Below are 25,653 nucleotides of genomic sequence, written 5' to 3'. Positions count from 1 at the left end.
TCTTCATGTATTGTTTGTTTTCATAATATTTTTATTGCATCGATGGGGTAAAAGATTAAAAGCCCCCATGCCTCATGGGCATGGTCATATTGTTTTGTGAGTCATCATGCCCCATTGGTGGGGTCCTAGGCTTATCCCCAGTGGGATTGCAATTACATATCAAGAAAAAAGTATTCCATTCCTATTAATCATAAGTAATTCCAAAGCTTCAGTGGAATCTCCTGTGGTTGGGTGGAGAAAGCATCTCAACATCACCCATGATACTACTCAATGATTCTGTCTTCATGGATAATGTGTGTTGTGGTACTATTCTGCATCTTCATGGAGATGGCATCGCAACATCGGCCATGTAACTAATCAATTCTGTATTTATGGCAATAGTATTTCTGGTGCCGTGTCTACAAGTACATGTTGGGTGGAGATGGCATATTTGTTGACAGCCACCATGAGACTAATCAGCATTCTCATGAGTCGGTGGTTCTTTCTGGGGGTTTTCCTGGGTTCTTCCTCCACCATTAATGCCACTTGCTATGTTTAGCCAATCATGTGCTGAAAAATGGCATTAAAACCTACAACAACAACAATAACAACAACAACTAATCAACAAACATGCTTGTTTTTTGCAGCCTTTGAGATGAGTTTTCAAAACAATGGACAAAGGATATTTGTAACAAGTACGCACATGTAACAACGAGTAATTGTATGTGTAGACACATTTCATGTCTCTCACTTTTTTATCATGTACATTTCTCACACTTTGTTGTTATCTCTAAGAAGAGGAAGAAACAAGTGCATACAACAAATATATATAAATGAAATCATGCAAACTGTGTTATCAAAACAACTTAGAAGTGTAATAGTTGCTAAGTACAACACCAGACAATTTCTTTACTGTAATTGAATGCTTCTGATTGAAATTGTATGTGACAATACAGTACAATAACTACAAAAATATTAATAAATTCTACAGATTGGACAAAAATGTTGTATGCACCGTATAAAACAACATTTTGACCTACTATATCACTGAAAAAGAATAGTAGATGATTTAACTTTAAGTTATAAATTTTTCTGAATATAGCTGGATTGTCTGGAGGACATTTTAGCATATGGCAGTCAAAGTAAAAACTGGTACAGCTGGGTATAACAGTGGCAACCTAACAGTAGAAAGGGGAGTTAACCCGTAAGAACTGCTTCACATTGTCTGTACAATATATAGACAGAAATACATTTGTCATCTTTCTGAGATGGCTGGATTTGGAGGTAGTAGCAAGTTATCCCTACTATAATATGATCCAGTAATCTTTTTGACAGAGAAACACATTATAGCAGTGATAACATTCTGCTTTTATATATTTTGCAGAATCTAATATTTCATGGAGTTGAAATTTGGGACAAGTTCTGTGGAAGTATATTGGCTTAAAATTATGACAGTATTTATTTTACAAAAGTTTTGTCTATTTCTAAATTCTGTGAAATGTACATAACTAAATGTTTCATTCAAAAAAATCTGCCTGTAATATTTGAGAGTAAAACTCTGCCTGCAATATTCTGTAATAGAAATCTGTAATATTCTGAAGTAGAAATCTGCCTGTAATATTAAGGAGCAATTTCTGCCTGTAATATTCTACAGTAGAAATATACGTAATATTCTAAAGTAGAAATATGCATGTAATATTCTACAGTAGAAATCTGCTTGCAATATTAAGGAGCGAATTCTGCCTGTAATACTCTACAGTAGACATATGCATGCAAATATGCATGCAATATTCTACAGTATAAATCTGCCTGTAATATTCTACAGTAAAAAGATGAGGATGAGTTTATTAAGACAGAACTACTGTTATATCAATCCTTTCACTAATTTAATTGATGAATAAAAAAAATTAAAAAATAATAACAAAAAAGAACTTTAAAAATTGTATCAGAGTGCTTGGGTTTTATGACACAAAAACGCAGTAATAAAACAGTTACACAATCTCTCTTCTTGCATTTATTCAATCAAAATTAATGTTGTGAATATTAATTAATCAAGGTGTATTTGTGTTCTGCATTTATCCAAATTGCTGAAACTACTAGCAACTAAACTAAATAGGTACTTTTATTGTTATATTTTAACCCAACAATTGTTAAGGTTTCCATGGAAAGTAACGATATGTATGAATGCAAATTATCAGAGTTTAATACTATTTTCATATGCTCAAAACTATTGTTTTTCTTCATACATTTTTTTCCCTCCAGTTTTATCTTATTGTATAAAAACTGAAATGAACTTGCTAACTAAATTCTCTTGATGTAATCATTTGACGTGTAGCTGCTGATTTACCAAACTTGAATCACAGCTTGGAAATTTCATGATGTACATGTTGTCATTGGAGCAAGGATGAAGATAGAGATTTAGTGAAAATATCCAATCAATTGTAAGTATTGTATTTTAATTGTTGTAAATAACACATGTATGTTTCTGCGCATGCCTAGCAATTACACCATTTTTACAGTAAAACAGGGACTATCTGAAATGACAAGATTTAAAAACTATAGAAATATTTTTATATTGTTGAATTTTTTTAAAACTTGGTTTTCAAAATAAATGTATTATGTGCAGTTTTTACATGTATGCAATTTAATATAATAAAATCCATTTATCCTGTCAGCTAACATTTTTGTAGGTGATAAAATTCATACAAAATATATGTAGAATGTTACAGAGTATGTGTTTATACCTTAAATGACTGTAGAAATGTCCAGAGAAGCAATCTAATTGTATAACCCTGACGCAAGAGCTTGACCAGTCTGGCAGCCCGAAACAGACGGAAAATGCCGATGTTGAAGTTGATATAAGAGGACTGGAATGTAAAATAAATACTTTTATGACTCTATGATCTTAAATAAGTAACAAGAGTAAATCCAACAAGTATTGTACAATTGAAAACATTTTTATTTTCCGAAAATATAACATGAAATAATTAAAAATATCTAACATTATGGTGAATGAAATCCTAAAATCCTAAATGTGCTATCAACAGCAATAGTTTCTAGTAATCTGAATGAGTTCCAGAGGTACTCCAAATGGTAGTCTGTATTATAATTGTGTGTTATCAGTACAGAAGAATCTCTGTTATAATCCCAAAATGTCTTTAAATGAATTCACAGTAATTCTAATACAGCTCAATGTCTTTGAATGTTTCTCAGTAATTCTCTACAGCTATTGTTCCTATTAATCTGAGACTGCTCCGGCAGTCAAGTGGTTAGAGCATCCACCTTGGATGTGTGAGGTCGTGGGTTTGATCCCCGGCTGAGTTGTACCAAAGACTTACAAAAATGGTACTAACAGTTGCCTCGCTTGGCGCTCAGCATTAAGAGGTTAGTGTTAGGAATGGTTGGCCTGGTGTTGGCCTGGTGTCAGGATAATGTGATTGGGCGTGACATCATACTATATGTCTGTGGCATGATACCCCAGTGCTAGACATCACTATAAAACTGTCACACTGCAGACATCACAATGATATGACTGAAATTTTGTTAAAGCTACATTAAAAACCCAAATCACACACACACACACACACCTATTAATCTGATGTATTTCAAGCACTGTAATTCCAATGAATGATTGTATTAAATATATAAATTCCTTTCAATGCATAACTCTTCCAAGGCTGATAGTAATACCAAGAATGCCTAATTTAGCATTAATTCTCTTATATAGAATATTAACATGCAATATCACGAAATGTAGTATGAGGCTTTGAATGAATCATCTTATAATTTTTAAATAATCTATCAGTGAACAGATCAGCTCTTTTAATTCTCAGTGATCAAAACTTAGGTCAGGCTGTCCTTTTCTAAAACTCTTATTCTTTTCAGATCATGTGATGTTTACTTGCACTAACAGTATGACTCAACCTTGAAACCCTTGAATGAAACCATTTATGCACTATATATTACTCATCTTTAAAGTGCAAATGATGATCAAAAAATTTTAGCATTAATAATGTCATTTACTAAATGACCCTTACAGAGACTATTATTATGAAAATAATATCCATATGGTAATATAGATACAAGTAGCAATTACACAGAAACTATAATTTCACTGGTGTTGGATACAAATCTTAATTACAATCTAGATAATAGAAAATATAAATAATTATACAGTCATCAGCAGCATAGTTGCATGAATCTGATTCAAGGTAAAAGCTGTTCTTAGTTTCCATTGTTAGAATCTATTTTATTTGCTGCATGAATGAAGGGAAAATCATTGATTATGTTATACATTTACAATGAACTGTATAATCAAGATTTATAACAAGCAAACTATAATGCAAATTTATCTAATTGCATGTGACATTTTGTTTTAAAAATGTGTCTAGAAGTTTTCAAAATTACTAGAAATTAAAAAAATGTAGTTATATAGATGAGACAGGAGTACAAAAAAAGCCAAATTAAGCAGCATGGCACATCTTCACTAAAATTTTTGTTGTTGTTGTGGGGTTTAACGCCATTTTTCAGCACACGATAGGCTATACATGGTGGCCAGTATTAATGGTGATCTTCACTAAAAATAAGATTCTAGTATATTATAGCCTTTGCAATGGTTATTAGTATAAATATGTGTGCAAGTACTGGCATAAAAAGTGTAAAGATTAGTATAACAATGCTCCCCAATAATGTACAACACATGTCTGATGAATAAAAAACAAATTGCCTAGCTGTACTCCCCAATAATGTCCAATACATGTCTGACTAAGTGTAAAAAACAACTCGCCTAGCAGTACTCCACAATAATGTCCAATCCATGGCTAACTAGGCATAAAAAAGAACTCACCTAGCAGTACTCCCCAATAATGTCCAATACATGTCTGACTAAGTGTAAAAAACAACTCGCCTAGCAGTACTCCACAATAATGTCCAATTCATGGCTAACTAGGCATAAAAAAGAACTCACCTAGCAGAAAATCCACAAAGATCCACAAAATATGTCCAATATACATGTATGTCTGATTAGGTGTAAAGAAGAATTCACCTAGCAGTACTCCACAATAATGTCCAAGACATGTCTGACTAGGTGTAAAAAACAGCTTGCCTAGCAGTACTCCACAAAAATGTCCAATACATGTCTGATGAATACAAAAAACTCTCCATTGTAGTACTCCACAATAATGTCCAATACATTGATTGATGAATAAAAAAACAACTCTTCGAGCAGTGCTCCACAAAAATGTCCAATCCATGACTGACTAAGCATAAAAACAACTTGCCTAGCAGTACTCCACAAAAAATGCCCAATACATGACTGATGAATAGAAAACAACTCTCAGCAGTATTCCACAATAATGTCCAATATATGTCTGATAGATAAAAAACAATGCACGTGGCAGTACACCACAATAATGTCCAATCCATGACTGACTAGGCATAAAAATCAATTTGCCTAGCAGTACTCCACAAAAAATGTCCAATACATGACTGATGAATAAAAAGTGACCCACCTAACAGTACTCCACAATAATGTCCAATACATGTCTGACAAATAAAAAACAACTCACCTAGCAGTACTCCACAATAATGTCCAATATATATATATGCCTGACTAGGCCTAAAAAAAAGAACTAGCCTAGCATCACATAGGTCAGATAAGTATTCAGTTGGTAATTATAGCATTAGATTAATAAATAATTAACATTTTTATTTCCTGTTTCTGTATTCAAATAAAGTCAGAGCATGAGATTGTCAGATGAAAATATAGTTTTAATTAGGATAAGACAAGTTTCATAAAGTTTCATTTTATGCATGCAATGATCAGCTGATTCAGGTACCATATTTATCATACACTGAAAAGATCAGCTTCAGTCTGAGCTACCATGGTGTGCCACTGGGCATTGCACTTTGTCCCATTTTGTTCTGGCACCAAATAACCTACCAGTATTTGCACTGTTGTGCATAACACATCAGACTAGACCAAACCAATCAGTCTGCAGTTCTGTTACAGTCACTATTCTTAATTTTGTTTCAAATCTTCAAGCTGTTCCATCAACTTACAGTGTGGGATAAAAAAAATCACCCCACATTATTTATGTAGTTTGAAATGTGGATTTTCTGGGACACTAAGTTGGTTTGCTGCTACAGAATCTTTAGTTCTAGGCCTAACAATTCTTATCCCATCATGAAATATTATTTTTCTGGGTTGTATATCTGGTAAGTTCTGAGGTTTTCAGTAAGGATCATTATCAATGATGCATATTCACTTTTTTCAGAATTGGCAAATCACTAAGGCACTTTGAACGAATTTCTTCCTATGTTACATATCTATCGTGTGAACATCAGATTGATCAGATTGCACAATCATTACAGACATGGATAGTGAATACTGTTAGACTCTAGAATTCAGTACTGATAATAATATCACAATATTTGCAGTACAGACATGGATAGTGAATACTGTCAGTCAATAGTATTCAGTACTGTACTAATAATCACACAGTATTTTCAGTACAGACATGGATAGAGAATATTGTTAGACTCTAGAATTCAGAATTGTACTAGTAATCACACAGTATTATCAGTACATACATGGCTAGTGAATACTGTTAGTCTCTAGAATTCAGAACTATTAATAATCATACAGTATTATCAGTACATACATGGATAGTGAATACTGTAGGACTAGAATTCAGAATTGTACTAATAATCACACAGTATTATCAGTACATACATGGACAGTGAATACTGTTAGTCTCTAGAATTCAGAACTGTACTAATAATCACACAGTATCATCAGTACAGACATGGATAGAGAATATTGTTAGACTCTAGAATTCAGAATTGTACTAGTAATCACACAGTATTATCAGTACATACATGGCTAGTGAATACTGTTAGTCTCTAGAATTCAGAACTATTAATAATCACACAGTATTATCAGTACATACATGGATAGTGAATACTGTAGGACTAGAATTCAGAATTGTACTAATAATCACACAGTATTATTAGTACATACATGGATAGTGAATACTGTTAGTCTCTAGAATTAAGAACTGTACTAATAATCACACAGTATTATCAGTACATACATGGATAGTGAATACTGTAGGACTAGAATTCAGAATTGTACTAATAATCACACAGTATTATCAGTACATACATGGACAGTGAATACTGTCAGACTCTAGAATTCAGTACTGTACTAAAAATCACACAATATTATCAGTACAGACATGGATAGAGAACACCATCAGGCTCTAGAATTCAGTACCATACCAATAATCACACAGTATTATTAGTACATACATGGATAGTGAATACTGTTAGTCTCAGAATTCAGAACTGTACTAATAATCACAAAGTATTATCAGTACAGACATGGATAGTGAATATTGTTAGACTCTAGAATTTGGTACTGTACTAATAATCTTACATCATTTTAAGTACAGACATGGATAGTGAATACTATTAGATCCTAGAATTCGGTACTGTACTAATAATCACACAGTATTTTCAGTATAGACTTGGATAGTGAATGCTGTTAGACTCTAGAAATTGGTACTGTACTAATAATAACAGTATTTTCAGTATAGACTTGGATAGTGGATGCTGTTAGACCCTAGAAATTGGTACTGTACTAATAATCACACAATATTATAAGTATAGACATGGATAGTGAATACTGTCAGAGTATAGAATTTGGTACTGTACTAATAATCACACAGTATTATCAGTACAGACATGGATAGAGGATACCATCAGGCTCTAGAATTTAGTACTGTACTAATAATCACACAGTATTATCAGTACATACTAGATATATAGTGAATACTGTCAGAGTATATAACTTGGTACTGTACTAATAATCACGCAATAATATCAGTACAGACATTGATAGAGAATACCATCAGGCTCTAGAATTTGGTATTTAACTCAAATTTTGTGCTTTTTCAATTGAAGACAGAATCTTTAAAACAATGATGGGAGGGACTGGAATCAATGTTAGAGGGAAAGGGAGCATTAATGGGAGGGACCATAGGCACTGGTGGGCAGGACATCTCAGCCAGTCATATGTAAAATCACCTCATTAATATGCATGGATGACACTGGTTATAAAACATTTCTGAGATCTTGATCATTTATGCACACATTCCAAGTTTGATCTCAATCAGACCAGCAATGTGGGCTACAGTATGGTAAGAAGCTTGGTAAATCAATTGCAAAGATTACCTCATTAGTATGTGTGGATTTACTTATTAATGAACTCTTCCAAGATCTAAATGTTATAATACTATATTCCAAGTTTGATCAAAGTCAGATCAGAAATAGGGTCTTCAGAATTTCAAAAAGAAATTGTTTATGGATAGACTGACAGCAGATGGACAATGGATAATGGACACAGGGTCAGGCCATAATAAATATGGTCAGTGCTTTTTTAATGTCTGTAAGATCAGAAAAATAAAGCTTAAAGGATTAGTTGGAGATAAGTAACTTACCCCAAATTCATTGATCAAGACATCCAGTATACTTCCAACCACTGTGATAAAATCAAAAATTTTCCAAGGGTCACGGAAATAGTTCTGTAAATGACAAGTCACAAATATTTATGTATTATCACTGTTTCTCTTACTAATAAAATGTTTTTTCTTTCTGACAATTATAAAATGTTTTAAGTATATAGTGTAGTCTATATCCATAAATTTTATTAACGGCATCCAACTGTTGTATTGTAGACTGTACCGTAATCTATGTTCTCATATCCTTAACTATTCCACCTGCATTAGCACATCCCCACTTGGTATACAAGATTTATTCTTTATAAATAAATATTTATGATATAATATCATTGATATACAAGATTTATTCTATATAAATTAACATTTATGATATAATTTCATTGGAATACAAGATTTATTCTATATAAATTAATATTTATGATATAATGTCATTAGTTTTTCAAGTGATAAGATAAACATCATGAAACCAATGTTAGAATTTTATTTTAATTTAGATCTTCAGAAAAAGTAGAAGTTCAAATTTATGCAGGAAATGCCAAATTATTTATAAATAACTTTCTATGTGCTATGTAATAAAGGATTCAGATTTTTACAAAATTTACATTTCATTTCAAAATTGTTAAAAGGAAATGGCATGCATCATGGACTACTTTTAATTGCATGAGGCTGAATATCCTAAGAGATCTTCACCATGAATTCTACTATAAATAGATTTTGAAGCTAGAATGTATATCATAAATGCAGTTGAACCTATAAACCATTATCAAAACTACAGTGTACTATACATTCAAGCTACATACATTTTTTCATTGTGCATGAAGTATCTATTGAAAGTACAGACAGACAAACATAAAGTTATATTTACCATCCATGAATCTTTCCTTTCATGCACATGAAAATATACTTAATCACCAGATGTAACACTGGGTTTGTAGAAAAAATCACATGAAAGCTTAGTCCATTCATATCCTGATATTATGTCATGAACAGACACCTTTGCTGATTTCTTTTTAATACCTAATGGTGCATAAATGTATAAAACATTTGATCCATACTTTATGTGGTAATTACATATACCTTGCTCCCTCATTACAGTACTAATTCTGGCAAGTAAACAGCCATATAGTAAGATTGTCTTATATTACTTCCATATAGTAGAGTGTCTTATAATGAAGTACACTGCCTTATAGTGAGTTTCTTATACTTAAGTATTTTGTCTTATAGCGGAGTGTCTTATAATGAAGTATACTTCCTTTTAGTGGAGTGTCTTATAATGAAGTATTATGCCTTATAGTGGAGTGTCTTATGATGAAGTATACTTCCTTATAGTGGAGTGTCTAATAATGAAGTATACTGCCATATAGTAAGAGTGTCCTATAATGAAGTATACTTCCTTATAGTGGAGTGTCTTATAATGAAGTATACTGCCTTATAGTGGAGTGTCTTATAATGAAGTATACTTCCTTATAGTGGAGTGTCTTATAATGAAGTATTATGCCTTATAGTGGAGTGTCTTATGATGAAGTATACTTTCTTATAGTGGAGTGTCTTATAATGAAGTATACTGCCTTATAGTAAGAGTGTCCTATAATGAAGTATACTGCCATATAGTAAGAGTGTCTTATAATGAAGTATACTGCCATATAGTAAGAGTGTCCTATAATGAAGTATACTGCCTTAGAGTATCTTATAATGAGGTATACTGCCTTATGGTGAATGTCTTATAATGAAGTTTGTCAGACTAGTAGTATCAAAAAACTTGTTGCACTTATTGGAATACAATTCATCTGATTACTGAAAATGTATTTAAAATGACAAAAACTTAGGTACTGTATTAAGTTAGGAAGATCAAGAACAAAAGGCTTACATTTTGACATTATCTAATGAATTTGACTCCATGACATTTGACCTACTATGAAACTCAGAAACAAAGAACCACTCACCCACTAACAAATTGTTGTTGTAGTAGGGTTTGACGCCATTTTTCAGCACATGATAGGCTATACATGGCGGCCAGTATTAATGGTGGAGGAAGAACCTGGGAAAACCCCAGAAAGAACCATCAACCCACGAGAAGCTACTGGCAAGCTTTCTCACATACCCACATTGGCTGAATCCGAGACTCGAATCCATGCAGATAGAGGTGAGATGACAGTGATCTGTAACGGAAAGCGTGTTAGACCACTTGGCCACTCAGGGCCCCACACTAACAAATTTGCTTTGTAAGAAATTTGCGAACCCTAGCAACATCACTGGCTGAACATCTTAAGTGATTCGCCAACTTAAGCAATATAACTGGTGAACATTTCAAGTGATTTGCTCACTCAAGCAAAATCGTTTGGTGAACATTTTAAGTGATTTGCCAACCTGAGCAATATCACTTGGTGAACTTTTGAAATTAATGGCTGACCTAAGCAATATTGTTGGGTGGACATTTTAATTGATTGGCTGACCTAAGCAGTATCGCTGTGTGGACATTTTAAGTGATTTGCTGACCTAATCAATATTGCTGGGTGGACATTTTAAGTGATTTGCCGACCTAAGCAATATCCCTCAGTGATCTTTTGAAATGATTGGCTGACCTAAGCAATATTACTGGGTGGACATTATTACTCTTCTCCTCCAATAATTTCACTGGATTGATTATTTTGCACCTCAAACTCCTTGGACAGATTTAAGAAGCAAATAATGTCCATCAAGCATTACAAGAAGTTCTCAATGATTTGTATCACCTGTTAAAATTTGAAACAATTTATTTACCAAATTCAGTCAAACATCTGCTTTAATCAGTTTTCAGTCACTTATTACAACTTTGTCATTAAATATCAGTCAATATGTTAAAGCATGTAATATATATATATATATATATATATATATATATATATATATATATATATATATATATATAATAGTTTCACTCTATAATGCTATTTATGGAAGCATAAGTTTAAAAATTATGATAACATTATTTGGAAAATAATTCAAACATACAATTTATCATAAGATGTATATCATAATTACAGCTTTTATTATTGTTTATTATTAATATTATTATTATTATTACTGATTTTTCACATCCACTGTCTCTTTGTGACTCTTCATGTTTGGTTGTATGGTTAAAGATTTTTAAGCCAAATTCCCAAGCTCATTCTTATTTGTACTAATCACAATTGTTAATTGTTTTACCTGATTTAGAATATAACATACGAGAGTAAATATACATGGATGTTTATGAATGCAAATGAAGTGAATACTTGCCACTTGAAGGTATGTAGATTTAAATTCTAAAACATGACACCCATTACTTAAATAATCAGTGTTGAATTCCTGTATGACCCATGTGACTTGTACTATAAGAAGTGACATATTTAATGATTGCAACAAGTGTAAATGTACATCCGAATAGAACTGCAGATGAAGTTCCAAACTCTGTCCTTACCACATCTCTATAAACTTTGCATTTTTAAATAACTTTTGAGATTCCAGCCATCATAGCTCAAAACAATTTTTTTTAAGCGCTCATTTCATGGACAACTGAAATGCAACATAACTAGACCCTGTCCTCACTGTACTCAACACAGTACACTTCTCCATTTCACTGCCTACACTCTTACTTGTCTTGACTACCACATGTACTGGATGCAACCTTGATACTAAAATGCATCAAAACTCATGAAAACAATATTTTCTAGTGTATGACCCCTTAGACAAATACATAATAATTGACAAGACTTGCAACTCATGAAATTGCAGTGTCTGAGTTGGCAGCATTCAGTATTTTTGTCTGAGAAAAGAAGTTACTTAGCAATATAAATATCTGCTGGCATCTTCACTCTGGTATGACAATGTATCAGTAAGGCTAGAGTCTTAAAAGTACCAGTATCAGTAATAATGACTAGGACCAGTACTGGTAATACTGACTAGGACCAGTACTGGTAATACTGACTAGGACCAGTACTAGTAATACTGACTAGGACCAGTACTGGTAATACAGACTAGGACCACTACTGGTAATGCTGACTAGGACCAGTACTAGTAATACTGACTAGGACCAGTACTGGTAATACTGACTAGGACCAGTACTAGTAATACTGACTAGGACCAGTACTGGTAATACTGACTAGAACCAGTACTGGTAATACTGACTAGCACCAGTACTGGTAATACCGACTAGGACCAGTACTGGTAATGCTGACTAGGACCAGTATCAATAATACAGACTAGGACCAGTACTGGTAATACTGACTAGGACCAGTACTAGTAATACTGACTAGGACCAGTACTGGTAATACTGACTAGAACCAGTACTGGTAATACTGACTAGGACCAGTACTGGTAATACAGACTAGGACCAGTACTGGTAATGCTGACTAGGACCAGTACCAACAATACAGACTAGGACCAGTACTGGTAATACAGACTAGGACCAGTACTGGTAATACTGACTAGGACCAGTACTGGTAATGCTGACTTGGACCAGTACCAATAATACAGACTAGGACCAGTACTGGTAATACTGACTAGGACCAGTACTGGTAATGCTGACTAGGACCAGTATCAATAATACAGACTAGGACCAGTACTGGCAATACTGACTAGGACCAGTACTGGTAATACTGACTAGGACCAGTACTGGTAATACTGACTAGGACCACTACTGGTAATGCTGACTAAGACCAGTATCAATAATACAGACTAGGACCAGTACTGGTAATACTGACTAGGACCAGTACTATTAATACTGACTAGGACCAGTATCAATAATACTCACTAGGACCAGTACTGGTAATGCTGACTAGGACCAGTATCAATAATACAAACCAGGACCAGTACTGGTAATATTGACTAGGACCAGTACTATTAATACTGACTAGGACCAGTACTGGTAATACTGACTAGGACCAGTACTAGTAATACTGACTAGGACCAGTACTGGTAATACTGACTAGGACCAGTACTTAATACTGACTAGGACCAGTACTGGTAATGCTGACTAGGACCAGTACCAATAATACAGACTAGGACAAGTACTGGTAATACTGACTAGGACCAGTACTGTTAATACCGACTAGGACCAGTACTGGTAATACTGACTAGGACCAGTACTGGTAATGCTGACTAGGACCAGTATCAATAATACAGACTAGGACCAGTACTGGTAATACTGACTAGGACCAGTACTGGTAATACCGACTAGGACCAGTACTAGTAATACTGACTAGGACCAGTACTGGTAATACTGACTAGGACCAGTACTTAATACTGACTAGGACCAGTACTGGTAATGCTGACTAGGACCAGTACCAATAATACAGACTAGGACCAGTACTGGTAATACTGACTAGGACCAGTACTGGTAATACCGACTAGGACCAGTACTGGTAATACTGACTAGAACCAGTACTGGTAATACCGACTAGGACCAGTACTGGTAATACTGACTAGGACCAGTACTGGTAATGCTGACTAGGACCAGTATCAATAATACAGACTAGGACCAGTACTGGTAATGCTGACTAGGACCAGTACTGGTAATACTGACTAGGACCAGTACTGTTAATACCGACTAGGACCAGTACTGGTAATACTGACTAGGACCAGTACTGGTAATGCTGACTAGGACCAGTATCAATAATACAGACTAGGACCAGTACTGGTAATACTGACTAGGACCAGTACTGGTAATACCGACTAGGACCAGTACTAGTAATACTGACTAGGACCAGTACTGGTAATACTGACTAGGACCAGTACTTAATACTGACTAGGACCAGTACTGGTAATGCTGACTAGGACCAGTACCAATAATACGGACTAGGACCAGTACTGGTAATACTGACTAGGACCAGTACTGGTAATACCGACTAGGACCAGTACTGGTAATACTGACTAGAACCAGTACTGGTAATACAGACTAGGACCAGTACTGGTAATGCTGACTAGGACCAGTACTGGTAATGCTGACTAGGACCAGTACCAATAATACAGACTAGGACCAGTACTGGTAACGCTGACTAGGACCAATACCAATAATATTGACTTAAGGTGAAAAATCACTAAAAAATTTGACATTCTCTTCCTCAACTTCTCAGCAGTGGGACTCATAAAGATGTTTGATAAGTCATAGAAATGGGAAATTTTTCCACCTCAACCTGATCCTGAAGTAGTGCTAAGTGTCACTGTAAATGTGAATACCATTGGCAAATCAAGGGCTAGGTGTGAAAATGTCATTTTAAATGCGAAAACCTTTAGGAAATCAAGGACAAGGTATGGAAAGTGTCACTGTAAATGTGAATACCATTGACAAATCAAGGGCTACTGGTGTGAAAATGTCATTTTATATGTGAAAACCATTAGGAAATCAATGACCAGGTGTGGAAAGTGTCCCTGTCAATGTGAATACCATTAGGAAATAAAGAGCTAGGTGTGAAAGGTGTGAATGTAAATGTGAACATCATTAGGAAATCAAGGGCTAGGCATGATAAGTGTCATTATAAATGTGATCACCATTAGGAAATCAAGAGCTAGGTGTGAAAGGTGTGAATGTAAATGTGAACACCATTAGGAAATCAAGGGGCAGGTGTGAAAAGTATCATCGTAAATGTGAATATCATTAGAAAATCAATGACTAAGTGTGAAAAGTATCCCTGTAAATGTGAATACCATAAGGAAATCAAGGGCTAGGTGTGTAAGTGTCATCGTAAATGTGAAAACCATTAGGAAATCAAGGATCAGGTGTGGAAAGTGTCCCTGTCAATGTGAATACTATTAGGAAATCAAGAGCAAGGTGTGAAAGGTATGAATGTAAATGTGAACACCATTAGGAAATCAAGGGGTAGGTGTGAAAAGTATCATCGTAAATGTGAATATCATTAGAAAATCAATGACTAAGTGTGAAAGTGTCACTGTAAATATGAATACCATTAGGAAATCAATGACTTGGTTTTAAAATTATCACTTTAAATGTGAATACCATCAAGAAATCAAGGGTTAGGTGTGAAAAGTGTTACTGGAAATGTGAATACCATTAGGAAATCAAGGGCTAGGTGTGAAACTGCAACATAACGTATCCATACATTTTATACATTTTAATAGGTATCTCACATCAGAGAAAGAAATCAAGTCAGTTTCATTTCCCCTGTGACATGTTCTTGACTGAGAGTGAGTAGTACCAATTAGGTACAATTAAATATATTGTTGATGCACACTAAACAATGATGAATTTCAGTTCTTGTTATGGCAAAGAAATACACTGATTTTCATTGTGTGAATCTGCATCTGCCATGCCTAGAGACAAATAAACAATTGCATAAATGCCAAGTTTTCTTGGAACAAATTGGGGAGATCGATGTTTACAATCAGGAGACTGGGTCCAAATCAGGGAGATTTGTATATCTGCCATTTTGTCATAAACTTCAGAGCAAAAGTGAACATTGTACCAAATTAAGGAAATTATTTACAGTGAATGATAATTGCTCACCTTTATTAATTTTTTTATTTCCTATTTTCTCTCTCCCACAAAAAAATAATTTAAGAACCTTCTCAAGAAGCAGTGTCTCTGTGGTTCAAAAGCTTGTGACAGACTGGTACCTCAAACTCAAACTTATTTTTTTCAACATTCGCTGTCCTTCAGTCATGTAGAGAAGTTCTTTTTGCAACAATACCCAAATGATTTGAAGGTCTGAGTTAAAAACAGTCAGGATTTGCATTTATTTTATGTGATATTAATGACAGTTCCATATATATTTCCACAGAGGTCCACCTGAATCTTCCTCAACATATTGAAACAGTGCCCAGGATTTTCAGTCTCAGGATTCAGTTAACCAATGGCCTTCAGGGTTTCATCATCAAATGGAATATTAGCTATCATCTTTGCTGTAACTTCCTCGCAGAAAGACATCACACATTTCGAAAGAAGCAGCTCAGCTGTGATGGAGAAATTTCATCTGGGTTGCTGTCATTTGCATGATCACTCAAGGCACAGTATGTAATGATTTCTCATTTGCTATGTCCAGCATAATTTTCAAGATCATTTTTCTCCCGCTAGAAATGTTTAAATGTGTTATGAAAGTTGTGCAATATACAAAGCTTTCCCACTCTTCACTGAATTTCACACATTTAAATTCATCTTCCCAAGCACTGTTGAACTTGCAAACATATTTCTTTTTTCTTACTGGTATATTTTCTTAGCATACATTTTAACATGGTACCAAAATTATTACAATTCCCAATATATCAAGAACTGTTTTATACTTGTCAGCTGCTTGCAATCTTTAATACATGACCCATTACTCAATAATGAATTACTGATGATCAAACCAACTTATGTGTGTACAACAAATGAATTAGCACATATCACAAGCCATGCTATATTTAGGTTATAACAAAACTTATGTGTGTACAACAAATGAATTAGCACATATCACAAGCCATGTTATATTTAGGTTATAACAAAACTTATGTGTGTACAACAAATGAATTAGCACATATTACATATTTCAAGCCATGTTATATTTAGGTTATAACAAAACTTATGTGTGTACAACAAATGAATTAGCACATATCACAAGCCATGTTATATTTAGGTTATAACAAAACTTATGTGTGTACAACAAATGAATTAGCACATATCACAAGCCATGAACTGATTCATTGTTAGGTCAATAACAACGTGATCAACAGACTATAATAGTCATCAACAGTCTATTGAATATTGTTATGGTGGTAATGGCTATGCTTGGCAGAGTTTTGATTTCTGGAATTTTTTGGCAGCAAATCAGTAGAACAAAAGATGGGGTTGAACATCCAAAGATTTCCAGTCACTCTGGGAGACTGGGCATGTATGCAAATGTTTGTAAACATTTTACTGAGCCCAGGGACAAGTAAATAAAATGTTTCAAAATTTTACTTGGCCCAGTCCATTTTCACCTGGTCAGGACAAGAAAGATGAACATTTCCTCAAAACTGTCCAGCCTATACCCACTTATACACTTCATGGACATGAACTGAACACTGACCATCCTATACTCACCTATACACTTATTGGACATGAACTGAATACTGCCCATCCTTTATCCACTTAAAATTATTGGATATAAACTGAACACTGCCCATCCTATACCCACTTATACACTTAATGGACATGAACTGAATACTGACTGTCCTATAAACATCTGAACTTATTGGACATGAACTGAACACTGCCCATCCTTTACCCACTTGAAATTATTGGACATAAACTGAACACTGCCCATCCTATATCGACCTATACACTTATTGGACATGAACTGAACACTGCCTATCCTATATCGACCTATACACTTATTGGACATGAACTGAACACTGCCCATCCTTTACCCACTTGAAATTATTGGACATAATCATGGCTACACAAACAGACCATATGGTCCATCCTTATCGCCAAGATTGTGAGTCATAGCTTGAAAACGTGAGAGATCCTGACCCAATGACTATGTATATCCTTAAAGGGTATTCAATGACAAATGCCGAAATCCAATTGACATTTTATATCTGCCTTTGGAATAGTCCTTACCCTCAAAAACCCTAGAGTCTAAAACATCTGGATGCAGATCAAAACATGGAAGTATGGGGACATGTTTCATAACCATCTTATTCCAATTTTTCAGTTTGCCCAACAAATTGCCCAGAGCATAATTCTGAATAATTAGCTGTTATATTCCATATATCCTCACTTATAAGGAAGATCCAATTACAAACACCTACTGCTCAGGTGGCCTAGTGGCTAGAGTGTCCACCTCAAATGTGGGAGGTCGTGGGTTCGATCCCCGGTCGAGTCATAACAAAGACTTACAAAAATGGTACTAACAGCTGCCTGCTTAGGCACTCAGCATTAAGAGGTTAGTGTTAGGACTGGTTGGCCTGGTGTCAGGATAATGTGACTGGGTGGGACATCAAGCTGCATGCCTGTGGCATGATGCCCCAAAGCTAGACATCACTATAAACTGTTCCACTGCAGACATCATAGCGATATGAATGATTTTTTTTAAAAACTACGTTAAAAATCCAAATCACACACACACACACACACAGCTAAACCCTTACCTTCCATTACATAATGAGCTGTCAGATCAGATCAGTGTTCTTTGTTCGACTGATTGTGCCTAATAAGTAACAGACTGCATAGACCCAGATCTGCTAGCATACTGTAATGGCAGATCTGGGTTTGTATATATAAATGCAAGTGAATATTGAATTTTGCAAATGTCTCCATGGTTTGATCTGTGCAATTCTGCAGCATAGGCAAGTATTTGTTACACAGAAATGAAATTGAAAATTAAGAAATCAGCTAAAAATTATGAAAATTAAACCCCTTTTTTTTTTCCAGTTCACACTTAGGGTGCATTTTTTATGTTAACCTCCCTGAGTTCTCTGAATTTATTATTTCCCTATAAATACAATAAATGTAATGAAAAATGTCAGAACTTAATTCTTACACCTTTTGTAACACAATCACAACTTTTATCTAGCAGAAATGGAATACACTAAATGGACCATTACAAAATCATGAAAGTAAGAAAATAATATTTTTTCTGAATAAAAAATTCAGGAAAAAGGTATGAACAAGAACTATTCATCCTTTTCTGATCTCAGCCTTGATCAGTTCATTTTGATTTAGGTTATAACAAAACTCATCAAAGTCATGACATAAATATGTTTTTAAGGAATAATTAAGACTGAATAACTAGTCTTCAACTTAAACAAATGAAGTTTAAACCTTCATTTTAAAATTCAGAAGGTTTCACAATTTTATACTGTAAAAATCAGTATATTCACTGAAAATTCAGGTCATAAACTGTTAAGAAAACCCAAATTTTGTATATTTATCTTTGAAAGAATGTCACTTATTTATATGTAATTGCATGAAAAATTAAAACAAACACTGTATAAAAAATTGTATATCAAAAGCTACCTACCTTAGATAAAACAGAAGTGTTACTGAGATGAAATAGTGACTAACATTTGACACATGAAAAAGACAAGATTGAACACAAAGACTGGACACTAAACAATGAATGGACACATTACTGGACACATGAACAGAGCCTAGATTCAACAGCAAGGGAAACAAGAACTGTTGAGCATTTTCTTTGTTATCATAACTATGGTATGTAGTACCATCTATACTCACTTCCAAGTGGAGTCCAAATGCCATCTACACAGATGCAGATCTGTCCTATCATAAATGCACTAGCAGGTCTAGGTCTATCCAATTCAGTAAGAGTAATCAGTAGAACAAACAGCATAGACCCTGATCTGCTGGCACATTATGTGATAACAGAAGAAGGTCTACTGCTGCTATTAGCAGTTGGACTTGAAGTATATACAGTATTCACAATGTTATTTAGTTACAATAAGTATATTTAGTATTTACAGTGTTATTTAGTTACAGTAAATATATGTAGCATTTACAATGTTATTTAGTTACAATCAGTATATATAGTATTTATAATGTTATTTAGTTACAGTAAGTATATATATTATTTACAATGTTATTTAGTTATGAGTCATTCCACTGTACAAAGAAATAACTCAAAATTGGAAAATTAAATGATACTTACCAAGTTAGAATTTGATGATAATTTCATTGAGCCTTAGTAACAGTACCCCTAGGGATCACACAAGAAGATACATAGGTTACCTGACTCGTCAATCTTTTGAAAGATCACAGGATACAAGATGAGAGACAGGGAGAATAGGTGGGCATGTGATTCAATAAGGGTACTACAGGTTCAATGAAATTATCATCAAACTTCAGCCTGGTAAGTATCATTTAATTTTCCAGTTTCATTGAACCTTTCATATCCTAAGTGACCCCATGAGATGTTTAGAGTATATGTTGTGACAGAAGCATTTTAGGGGAAGGAGGGGAATCACAACACATTATAAATCATGAGAATTTATTATGCAGATTCAACTGAACATGGTAAATGCATGCAATGAATTAAATATCAATGGGATTTTCATTGAATGTCAAGTCAGATGTGATAGGTTTCTGAAAATATTTTAGGAACAAAGAGTCTCTGCTCCGACAAAGCTTTTCTTTATTTTGAATGCACTGTTACCTTTTATGAAAATGTACAGCACTTAATTGAATAGCATTTGTGTACTATGTTGTGCAAGGTATTAGTACATGACTGATGGCAGCAGCTTGTCAGGTGGATTTTAGCCATCTTCAAATAATGTCTCTGTTCACTGCCTGAAAATGGGTATGGAAACTAACAAATAATTTGGTTTCATTATTCCTAATAATGTTTGTCTTATCTTAATACATACATATATATATATATATATATATATATATATATATATATATATATATATATATATATATATATATATATATATATATATATATATATATATATATATATATATATATATATATATATATATAAGACTGTACAAAGTCATCCGTCTGGTGTGTAAGTTAGTATGTGAATTACAACCAAAAGATTTTCAGCACATGGTTGCTAAAGATCACCAATAATGAAGATAGCTCTGTTATTTACATCTAAATTCCTAAGATTAAAGACCTGATGGGTTTGTCCTCTTTGGCCAGAAAGTAATGTCAGAAGCAAAACCAATTTGCATCATGAAAACTGCAAGGGAAGTTTATGAACTGGCAAAAGTGATTGAAAGCATCCTAGCACAATACCAGCATCCCACATGATTACATTCTTGGATAAAATAGGTCTATTGTCAAACACTCATCTCCTAAAACATTCAAGCAATAGATGTTGAGAAAATTATGTACCACCTGACAAAAGTAGAACCGTGATATTAGTGGATTTGGCTGTAATGATGGAACCCTACCCATATCCATTATGAAAGAAAATATCCATGGATTCCAAAACAAAATGTACAAATGACTGAAATGGATATATCAGGTCATAAAAGCATAGCAATCGCTGAAGATATGACCAATATTGTTAACGTGTTGACTGTCACCAAGTGGAGCAAAAAAGTGATGGTGGTGAGCTTCTGTTTTGCGTAGCCTTCCAGATATGTAACTGAAACACATCCAAACAGTGCCTTGGTGATGGATGCATTATGGTGTAGCCTTCCAGATATGTAACTGAAACACATCCAAACAGTGCCTTGGTAATGGATGCATTATGGTGTAGCCTTCCAGATATGTAACTGAAACACATCCAAGCAGTGCCTTGGTGATAGATGCATTATGGTGTAGCCTTCCAGATATGTAACTGAAACACATCCAAACAGTGCCTTGGTGATGGATGCATTATGGTGTAGCCTTCCAGATATGTAACTGAAACACATCCAAGCTGTGCCTTGGTGATGGATGCATTATGGTGTAGCCTTCCAGATAATTGAAACACATCCAAACAGTGCCTTGGTAATGGATGCATTATGGTGTAGCCTTCCAGATATGTAACTGAAACACATCCAAACAGTGCCTTGGTAATGGATGCATTATGGTGTAGCCTTCCAGATATGTAACTGAAACACATCCATACAGTGCCTTGGTAATGGATGCATTATGGTGTAGCCTTCCAGATAACTGAAACACATCCAAGCAGTGCCTTGGTGATGGATGCATTATGGTATAGCCTTCCAGATAACTGAAACACATCCAAGCAGTGCCTTGGTGATGGAAGCATTATAGTGTAGCCTTCTAGATAGCTGAAACACATCCAAGCAGTGCCTTGGTAATGGATGCATTATGGTGTAGCCTTCCAGATAACTGAAACACATCCAAGCAGTGCCTTGGTAATGGATGCATTATAGTGAAGCCTTCCAGATAACTGAAACACATCCAAGCAGTGCCTTGGTAATGGATGCATTATGGTGTAGCCTTCCAGATAACTGAAACACATCCAAGCAGTGCCTTGGTAATGGATGCATTAAGGTGAGGTCATATGGAACAGACAGACACTTGGATGTTCTGGACAGTATGCACGACTGATCTGACACAATGGACAGTAGTCTGGGCATCCATGGCTGCATACTAAACATTGGTGCTACCAACAAAACATCCCCTTTCACCTCTTAAAATTTTGGTAGAACTCTAAGAATTATGCTGAAAGGGGGGAAGAGCATATGGTAGAGTGAAATTACTCCAAGATACAGAAAAGGCATCAAGAAGTGAAGCTTGAGAGTCCCATGTGTATGAAACAGATCATGGCAGTTGACAATTGGTGCCTTGTGGCAAATAGGTTAATATCACATTTGTCAAATTATCTTCCATTTGCTGGAAAATTTCAGGACTCAAAATGTATTCAAAATCATGGCTTTGTGCAATATAACATAAGCCTCAATGTTTGATGTGCCTGGCAGATGACAAGCACAACACAAAATATATGTTGCTCTACACAATTCCAATAATTCAATACACCATTCCCATGATTCAATATACCATTCCCATAATTCAAAGAGAAGCCAGATCATCATTGAGATCGATCAACAGTGTTGTCAATAAGCAGTCAGAATTTCTGAGCAGAAGAATTGTCAAATGAAGAACTGTTTTTATTTAATGGAAAATTATGTGACACAGTCTTAAATTCTTTCTTCTGATAAGCAATGACCCTCTAGCAAAAAGCTAAATCATAGTCAAATCTACCCCATCATATCTTAATACCACCACTAAAAATGATATGAGATTGAGGTACAAAGACCAGGTGAATGGTGAAATGCACATTTTGAATCCAGCAGTTTGCAACCTTTTGTCACTAAAATCCACGAGACTCAAATTCACCCCTATGCAATTTCAAATTTTAGTCAAGAGATTTGTAGTGCAAGGGTGTGATACCAGGTAGACATACCTGATTAACTGGCCACTGTTTTTCCAATCAAACTGGCAAAATCCAAATGGAAAAGGAAAGTTGCATGTGCTCTCAGTCAGATACCAAGCCATCAGCCTTTTCTTGTGTACAGCTCACAGTCATGTGTACAGAATTAACAATCAAGTAAAAAGCAACACAATAACATGAATAATAAATCCCAAGTTATGCACCAATATGCATTGTCTTGCACATTTTTACAGCCAATGAATGTGTCTGCCTGAAGTAAACATATCAATGTATGCTACATTTCAAAGTCCAACTTTAATAGCTATGTGAATACACAAAGAGCAGAGGGCAAACCATTTGGAAGGCAAATGAATTCATAAACTGTTATAACATAATTGTAAATAAAGTCTGTGTGAAGCATGAATGGGAAAAGAATAATATGTATCTTTTAAGTAAACTGCAGCCAAAGCTGAAGAGCATTAGTGTGTGCCAAACAATTTTATTCACTTTCAAATTTCTTAGAGCTGCATTGCCACTGGCTAACTCAAAAGTCACCAGAACATGACCCCTAAGCAGTCACTGTTAGATCTTTACCCAGGACAATGGAGATCTGATTTTAATCAGATTGTACTTAGTTGCTACTCTTGGTTGCTATATTTAGTTTGCAACTCTAAATTGCTACTCTTGGTTGCTATAATCAGTTCTTATTCCTGGCTGCTACACATAGTTGCTACACTTAGTTGCTATACTTGGTTGTTATACTTACTTGCTATACTTGGTTGATGCTCTTAGTTGCTACTCTTGGTTGATACTCCTGGTGGTTACATTTAGTTGTTATACTTAGTTGCTACTCTTGGTTGTTACTCTTGGTGGCTACACTTAGTTGGTATACTTAGTTGCTAATCTTAGCTGCTATACTTAGTTGCTACTCTTGCCTGCTATACTTAGTTGCTATACTTAGTTTCTACTCTTGGCTGCTACACTTGGTTGCTATACTCACTTGCTTCTCTTAGCTGCAATACTTAGTTGCTACTCTTGGCCGCTACACTTGTTTGCTACTCTTGGTCACTATACTTGTTTGTTATAATCAGTTGGTACTCTTGGTTGCTATTACCAAGAACTTGCAAGATGCAGCATATAATATTATTGTCAAAAATGTCAACTGTATGAGAAAAACATCAATCAATTTCGAGAATCAATGAAAACTTAATTTTTTATCAAACTTGAAACAAAATACTCGTGAAAGTACAAAACAATCAATCAACAGTGGTAAAAGAGAATGCTCAGCATTAGGTCATACTTACAACAACAAAGTTAACAAAAATGTTTAAATTAACAATTCAGAAATTTAAAACTGTTATTGGAAATCAGTTACAAGGTGTACAAAATGACAATCATTTATCCTAATTGTGGATTTATAGAATATATAGCAACAGATGTCTCTTAACAATTCCATGAAACTAATTCCTTCCTCAATATTTCTTTATTACACACATTTTCAATACAATTAATATTTCTGATATTGTTTGATTATGGTGAATAAATTCTCCACTAGGACCAACTTTGACCTTAGATCAAGTTTATACTATTATAAACTCTACTAGGATCAACTTTGATCTTGGATCAAGTTTATACTATTATACACTCTACTACGATCAACTTTGATCATGGATCAAGTTTATACTGTTATAAACTCTACTAGGACCAACTCTGATCTTGGATCAAGTTTATACTATTATAAACTCTGCTAGGACCAACTTTGATATTGGATCAAGTTTATACTATTATAAACTCTACTAGAAACAATTTTGACCCTGGATCAAGTTTATAACATAAACTCCACTAAGATCATCTTGGATCAACTTTATAATATACAAAATCCACAAGGACCAATGTTGATCTTGGATTAACTTCATAATATTGCAAACTCCACTAGGATCAACTTGGATCAATTTTATGTAAAGCAAAAGCCATACTTATGCTAAAGGATTGGAACACTTTCCAAAACATATATTTCTGGACTAATTTATGGTGTAACTATATATGCAAAAATCTGAAAATTCTCTTGAACACCAAAATAACTATAGAGGGCAACAACTAGAAGCTCATATTGCAAGCAAAGAAATGATTAGATTCTGAGGAAGAAATGAGATAATTTGCAATTATTTTGCTATAAGATAGATACAGGAAGCTAGTATACATGTCAGCCATGACAAAATAGACAAAAGAAAAACTGGTTTGGACGAGGTCATCTAAAATTTGCCATTGGATGTACTTATTGTTGTTTAGGCCATCATATATGTAGATTTTCCTTATTTAGTTTAATATTTTGACTGTAAATGCTGACAAAAGTACACATA

At 34.4% G+C, this 25,653-nt stretch overlaps 1 protein-coding gene across 1 annotated transcript in view; it reads right to left on the bottom strand.

Annotated features, from left to right (window-relative positions):
• LOC149780003 (voltage-dependent calcium channel type A subunit alpha-1-like) overlaps positions 1–25,653 on the bottom strand; it is a 384,117-nt gene that overhangs the window by 74,652 nt on the left and 283,812 nt on the right. The window contains exons 33-34 of the mRNA XM_089937395.1: positions 8,481–8,564; positions 2,724–2,846 (exon numbers count right to left, since the gene is read on the bottom strand). Coding sequence (XP_089793521.1) covers positions 2,724–2,846; positions 8,481–8,564 — 207 coding nt within the window. The remainder of the gene's footprint in view (positions 1–2,723; positions 2,847–8,480; positions 8,565–25,653) is intronic.

The sequence above is a fragment of the Sinohyriopsis cumingii genome, chromosome 16, assembly GCF_028554795.1.
Source record: "Sinohyriopsis cumingii isolate HCF-2022 chromosome 16, ASM2855479v2, whole genome shotgun sequence".
Classification (NCBI taxonomy): Eukaryota; Metazoa; Mollusca; class Bivalvia; order Unionida; family Unionidae; genus Sinohyriopsis; species Sinohyriopsis cumingii.
The sequence above is the reverse complement of the archived record's forward strand: the minus strand, read 5'-3'. Positions and strand labels throughout refer to the sequence as shown.